This window comes from Lactuca virosa, chromosome 4 (assembly GCF_052849685.1).
Source record: "Lactuca virosa cultivar CGN04683 chromosome 4, Lactuca_virosa_CGN04683_v6, whole genome shotgun sequence".
Lineage (NCBI taxonomy): Eukaryota > Viridiplantae > Streptophyta > Magnoliopsida > Asterales > Asteraceae > Lactuca > Lactuca virosa.
Genome location: NC_136429.1, coordinates 52,014,615 through 52,021,892, shown reverse-complemented (window position 1 = coordinate 52,021,892; position 7,278 = coordinate 52,014,615). Strand labels below are relative to the sequence as shown.

Sequence of the window (7,278 nt, the reverse complement as noted above, 5' to 3'; positions counted from 1 at the left end):
AATGGTTTTATTGGAATGAATTGAAACATTTATAATTTAGTAGCATCCGAGGTGAAAATTATGTATGTTACTTTTATGAGATGTTCAAGGACAATAATGTAATTATATTAGTTATTATGCAGACTTTGCATAAATATACACATGATTGATATAATGTCCAATTAATGGTCTTAATGCCTGAAGTTGTTTTTTCATAGGTTTGTATAGAGGTGACACTTTAAATCTTGCATGCTTGTTATTTAGGTTGTGTTTGGCTGACTAGCTAGAAGGCTAACTTCTGTATGATAAGCTAAATCATAAAGTAATAACATTCTGTAAAAACTATACGAGAAGCTAGGTGACAAATGTAAAATGACATAAAAAGACTTGAATAGGAAATGGACATAAAAACACCCTTAATATGTACTTTTTAGTCTTTGGGTAGAGCAAAAATAAAAGTTTTCATTTACTTAAATAAGGAGTTTCCATAAGGGTTGTGATATAAGTATCCCCTTAACTGATTTTACACTCCCTAACATCAATCTAATCAACCTTGTACATTTGATTTGACATCATTTTTTTTTTCTTTTTTTTTCTTTTTTTTTTTGTTTTTGTTTTTTTGTTGTTTTTTCTTTTAATAATAATAATAATAATAATAATAATAATAATACTATTATTATTATTATTATTATTATTATAAATTTCGATAACCATATAAAATTCGAACAACATTTTAAAATTCGGACAACATTATAAATTCGGACGACATTATAAAATTTCAACGACTATATAAAATGGAACAAAGGTAAAGTTTGTTTCCAATCCGCATAACGCACCACGCAAATGTAATAACGAACCAATTTATGTCGTCCAAATTTATAATGTCGTACGAATTTAAAAATTTCATCTGAATTTATAATGTCATCGGATTTTAAAAACCGATTTATAAAATATAAATTAAAAAAGAATTAAAAACCGATTTTATATAGTCGTTCGAATTTATAATGTCATCCGATATATAAAATGTTGTTCGAAATTTATAATAATAATAATAATAGTAATATATAATAAAAAATAATTTAAAACCGATTTTATATAGCCGTTCGAATTTTATAACGTCGTACGAATTATAAAATTTTGTTCGAAATTTATAATAATAATAATAATAATTAAAAACAACAAAAAAACAAAATAGGAAAAAAAACAAAACAAAAAACAACAAAAGACAAAAAGTCAAATCAAGGGGGTGTAATTGAAAAAGGGAAAGGTACTTATAGAAAACCCCTTCCATAAGTCAATACCTTGTAACTTATCTAAAACAACTTATAACTTATTTAAATCAAATTACCATACTAACCTTATCATAACCCTACATTTTTATATACATATATCTAAGATTGTAGGCGAATAAATATAATTTGTCAAATATTAAAAACAATTTATCAGTTTGTTATGTTTTTGTACTGGATAAATTAATTCATATCTTTTTTTAAACAACCTTTTCATATCAAATAAAATAATAAACACTTCTTCAATTAAACATAAATTATTTTAAATAAATAATTCCAAACACCCCTTAGTAAATAAGAAATTTAAGGAAATTAGATTCTCTTTGTAATGTTTTTTAAACGTAAGGGGTTTTTTTTTTATCAAACGTGATTGTGAGGTTAAAGAATAATTTTTAGTGAGCTCTAAGCACAATTGTACAATTTTGACTTTTGAGCATATGCCATGAAAATAAGATGATCACATATTTATTCTTCTTCACAATATATTTATATTTCTTTTATCTGTTATTTCTCTTTTCCATTTTTACTTTTTGTATTAAGAGCTTGTAGCATATATCTCCCATACTTCTATAGTTTTTTTTTTTTTTTTTTTTTTTTTTTTTTTTTTTTTTTTTAAATCTTTTTTACTTTTTGTATTAAGAGCTTCTATACTTCTATAATTTTGGGTTGAATTTTTTTTTTTATAATCTGGATTTCATGATACCTAGACATATAGTTGAAGTAGCATATTTAAAGAGGTGATCATGCAATCTTTCAAACAAATCCAACATATTTCTCAATCCAAAACCCTAACATGTGTGAGTTTTCATTCAAGAAATCTAATATCTGAAATTGAGAAAAAACAATAATGATCGTTTTACTCTTTCTTAATTCTTTGTAAACGAAACCAAAACAACAATTATTAGATGAAGTATTTCAAGGTACTCACACTAGTGCATTTGCTTCATTTTGATTACATGAATAATGACATCATAATACGATTAATGTCACATGATTTTATTAAAGCTCTTATTTTATTCATTTATTTTGAAAGAGGTGATTTTTTTTCGAAAAAGATTAAAACGGTGAGCAGCGTAAATGAGGGAGGCGAGATCTGTTACAATTAAAGCAAACACAGGTGAAACCGCAGGGGTGGTATTAATCTCTCTCTCTCTCTCTCTCTCTCTCTCTCTCTCTCTCTGCCATGGATGCCATAATCAAGCACATGATCCGAAACAGGTGAACATAAAAAAGGAGAAGTCAAACAGCAAACTACACATCACACCTCCACTTCAGTAAAAAAAAAAACTACGAAGCGTATCCATGCTCATAATAACATTGTTTATTTTCAGCCTTGAGAAGTTGCTTCAAATTCGGTCAGATTCTTCTGACAGATTGTGATTATTAAGCATAATAATCAATTACAAGAAGCAACACCCGACATGTTCTCTGTTTTACGCTCTTTTCTCCATGATCAACCGTTTGCTCAACCATATTCATCGATTCTTGGCTCAAGATCTTAGCGAATTTAAGGTATGTTCTCGATTACATCTGTTTTATTTTATATCAAGCAGCACTTCTGCGGTTTTGATTGGTTAGTCTCGGGAACTAAGTCGTATTTCTGTTTTATTTCGAGAAAATTGGGGAACAAATATTTAAAATGGATTCAAGATGCTCTGTCATTTGTGAAAAAGTGTTCTGTGTTGATTTTTGAAGTTAGTTAAAGGCCAAGTGATTCTCCATAGCATCTTGATAGGAAAGAATTTGTGTTTTGGAACAGATGACAAGTTTTGTGTGTTTGGTTAACGACTTTTTGTTTTGAATGCAATTGCTTGAATAGATGATTAAACACATAGATATGGCGATCACAATTCACAGAGACGTAGGGTTTAACCGCTCAAACCCTAACATAGTAAAGTGGACCATAAATACAATTCACTCAAATTTTTGAAAGTTGTTTACTGCATTATGTTTTCTTTCATGATTTCATAGATTTTAGTATCGATTTTAAGATTTTCTAGTTGGAATTGACGTGAAGTTTGTTCTTATGATGGTTAGGCAGACATTACAAATCTGTTTGTACGTGCAATAAATTCCATCAAACTGCTTCCTGTTGTAATGGAGGACAAACGATTGAACATCAATCAGCCACTTCTATCAGTGAGACGCCTTTCACCAAAAGCAGCTTCACAGAAGAATGAGAGTAGAAAATTCGGAAGTTACCTTCCAACTATGCCCCCCATTGAACCTTTTAAAACCGAATTCAAGTTAGATCCATTGAAGAACACAGGAAGCATACCTTTTGTATGGGAACACAGTCCAGGAAGACCCAAAGATGACGAATCACATAAACAGATTCAACCCAAGGACTACCCTCTCGGTCTTCCAAAACTTCCTCCAGGTAGGATTTCAAAACCTAGAAAGAAAGATTCCGATAACATAACCCAAGATCATGTTCATCTTCATCTTCATACCAATGTTCCCAAAGATCGTTCGAGTTTACAGAGTGTTTTCCAAACAGAGGAAAAGAAATCCAGATTCGAAAGATCAAAATCAATGAAGAAAGAAATTAGGTCTGATTCCAGTGAAGGCGATGACAACAACAATGAAACATTCATGGATGCACTTGATACACTTTCACGAGGTGATCAATCATCTTTCTATAACTGTAGCACAAGTGGTGTAAATGTAAATGTAAATTCAACACATGATCAATCAGATGTGATGAACACCTCTGGGATTCTTCGATCAGATCCAAAACTTCGTGATTTCATGATGGGTCGTTTTATTCCAGCTGCAAAAGCAATGGCTTCAGAAACACAAACACCTCATCATCATCTCTATTCTTCCAGAAAACAAATCTTTAGAGACAACCACCCACGTGAAGTAAAGAAGTTAGCAAATATGGAGAACAAAAAGTTACAGCTTAGATATGGACCTATGTTTTTGCAGGATACCAAAGAGGAAGAAGAAGAAGAAGAAGAAGACGATAGTTACCATGAATACTATGAACATGAGTATGAACATGAAAACACATCATTCAAATTTTGTGGATTGCTTCCACGTTTTTGCTCAAGGGGTTCTCTTAATCTTGTTGGGCCAGTTCCTGGAATTGGGATGAAGCCCATGAGGATAAGTAGAACTCATGCAAGCTCTAATTCTCTTGGTTCCTTCATAGAAATAGAGAAAAGATCGTTGACCAGATCCCATTTGGTCAAACACCAAGATTCCATTGGCACTTCAAACAACCAGAAGAATCACAATCACAATCACAATTACAATTACAATCACCCGAAGCTAGAAGGATCGAAACTGTACAACCGTCTTCAAGGATGTGGTTTTAGTGAATCTTCTGTTTCTGAAAACGAGTCAAGTAGTAGTTCTTCACAGAAGAAAAGGTTGAGCTTTAAGGAATTACTAAATGATAAAAACAATTTGAAGAATGAAAGAGTAAGAGACAATCAAGATTCCATTATTGAGAAGACTCTTTATGTGGATACTGAGAATTCAATTCCATCCAATGTGAAACAAGAGAATACAGATACAGAAACTCAAGGTCATGTGGAAACACAAACACAAACACAAGTTGTTGATCAAAGTCCAAAAGATTCTGAAGATTCTGCTTATGACACTCCTACACCTCCACCATTGCCAAAATCGCCCTCGGATTCCTGGCTTGGGCGTACATTGCCTTCTGTGTCATCTAATAATAAACAGACCACCATACGTTGGAATCCCAGATTCCGGCCTTCCGACATGTTAGCTGCTGAGTCGGAATCGGATAAAACCACACCATTACGGATTCCCAAGGTAATTTGATTTCCATTTAATTCTCTACTAATTGAGTTATATATAAAGTAATTAAAGTGTTACATGTTTTGTGTCAATTTCTCAGGGACCATTGCTTCCTATACCAGAAAGTTAAAGGTAGCCAGGTGGTTTTCAAGTTGTTACTTCTGTGCATATGTTTTGGGTGGTGAGTTCATCATATCAAAATATCAAAAGACTTGTTTTTTTTTTTTTGGTTTGTTGGGGGTAAACTTGGTAATGACTGGTTGAATGTGGATAGTTTTGTTTTTGGTGGATATAGGTGAAAAAGAAAAAGAATAAAGAAATGTTGGTTGTAGAGTCTTTTTCAAAAGATATTGACGTATAGAGTTCTTTAATGGATCACATGACATATATGATTTGCATCGCAATTGGATGTTGGCCACGTTTCACTAAAAGATATTTTTGTTTGTGAAATTGTGATGAAGCTTGATATGAATCATGAATGGTTTATCTCGTGTAATTGTATAAAAAACATGTTAGATTTTTTGAAAAAAAATAGTACTTGTTTTTGGAAATAATAAATATGTTTCTAAGTGTAAAGGGGAAAAAAAAGCTCCTATAAATGTGTGTGCGCGTGTGAGAGAGATGACTTAGACCGACAAAATGTATGATTGTGAAAAATAGTAAAATTTACAAATTGAATGTAGACAAGAGTGACAATGAAGTTGCTTCTGTTTTATAAATGTATGATTGAAACAAATGGGATGCCTACAAATAGCTCAAAGGTAATATTAATAAATGATGCGACTCATGTGAGACAAAATGGCCACAAACTCAAACTACTTAATATTTTGACATCTTCTGCAAGAAATTAAACACAATGCCCCACCCATATCATCACACCCTCAAGAGGTGCATGAATACAACTCATTAATCGTATGCCATATATATGCAATGCCACGAACCAAAAACACTAGTCTAGCCCATTACTCTTCCAATAAACTAAAATAATGATTGAAAATTATTAGTATGTACAAATTATACTCGCAACCGATCCATCTTGACAAGGACGTCAAGTAAAGATTTGACGGAAAAAAATCTGAAAAAGTGACCAGAAAAAAATCATGTTGATCGTCACGCCACCACCACCCACCCGGTGGCCACTGTTAGGATGGGGCGGCACTATTGCGGGCTAGACATGAATAGAAAGACCAGGGTTAGTTTTGAAAAAAGACCGTTCTAAAAAAAATACCGAAATCGAAAGTTTATATACATATAAATTCAGTGATAATTACATATTTTTAATCACACATTATTCAACTTCTTTCTTTCTTTTATTAAATTTTAATGTATCATTTTTATTAAATTTTAATGTATCGTTTTCATGTTAATCATACATTTGTTAACGAAAAAACTCGAAACCGAAACAAAAAATACCAAAAATACCAAAAAAGCAGAAAAAATCGTTATGAGACCGATCCAAAAACAGAACAAACCGTTTGGGACCAATCCAAAAAAGATCAAACCGCAAATGATTGGTCCGAATAAAATCAGGCCAAAAAAAGACCCACTTGAGATCGTTTGAGACCAATCCAAATACAGAACAAATCGTTATGAGACCAGTCCTAAAAATGCTAGACCATTTCGAGATCAGTCTCGGACAACCCAATACCAATATGCATCTTATCTTGGGCCATGAAAATGGAGGGGTGGTGCCCTGTTTGGGTTTTGGGTTTGGTTAACACTCCCTTATTTGATGGGTCTTGCTTTGTTGGGTTGTTGCTTGGTGTGGTCTGGATGGTCTTGTTTGGCCTACTAGCAACATTCCGTCGATAAGCTATCAAGGTTGTTGGGGCGAGACACTTGAGGCTTGGCTTGCTTAACCCAATTCATTGTTTGGTTCGATAGCCACTAGGGTTTCCGTCTCATTCTTTTTCATTTTCTTTGTATTTTACAATAACAAAAAAATAATGGAAATAAAACCCTAACTATTACAGGACTAAAAAAATGGTCAGACTAAATTACATCACAATAACATAATTAATTCAATCAACCAAAACAACACATTCATATGGACAATAACAAAACATCATAACGTACCAATTTTAATGATTAACTCATTTATGTGATTAATAGCATAATAATAACTTACAAGTAAGTAAAATTATAAAAACATTAAAGGTTAAGAAAATCCAAATTTTCAGTTTAAATATTTGGATTATTACCATGACGTGAACAATTGAAATAATTTAAACAATGT

The 7,278-nt window shown here is 32.0% G+C and overlaps 1 protein-coding gene across 3 annotated transcripts; it reads left to right on the top strand.

Annotated features, from left to right (window-relative positions):
- The first annotated feature begins 2,375 nt into the window (after window positions 1-2,375).
- Window positions 2,376-5,492, top strand: LOC145104102 (uncharacterized). Of its 3 annotated transcripts, XM_079041386.1 has the most exons (4): window positions 2,376-2,486; window positions 2,600-2,780; window positions 3,306-5,057; window positions 5,143-5,492. In XM_079041386.1, the coding sequence occupies exons 2-4, from the start codon at window positions 2,718-2,720 to the stop codon at window positions 5,170-5,172; spliced, it is 1,845 nt and encodes a 614-aa protein (XP_078897512.1). In that variant the 5' UTR covers window positions 2,376-2,486; window positions 2,600-2,717; the 3' UTR covers window positions 5,173-5,492. The 3 variants fall into 3 exon arrangements, with proteins under 3 accessions (XP_078897512.1, XP_078897513.1, XP_078897511.1); XM_079041387.1 differs by having other exon boundaries at window positions 2,376-2,780; window positions 3,310-5,057; XM_079041385.1 differs by having other exon boundaries at window positions 2,376-2,780.
- Window positions 5,493-7,278: the final 1,786 nt, after the last annotated feature.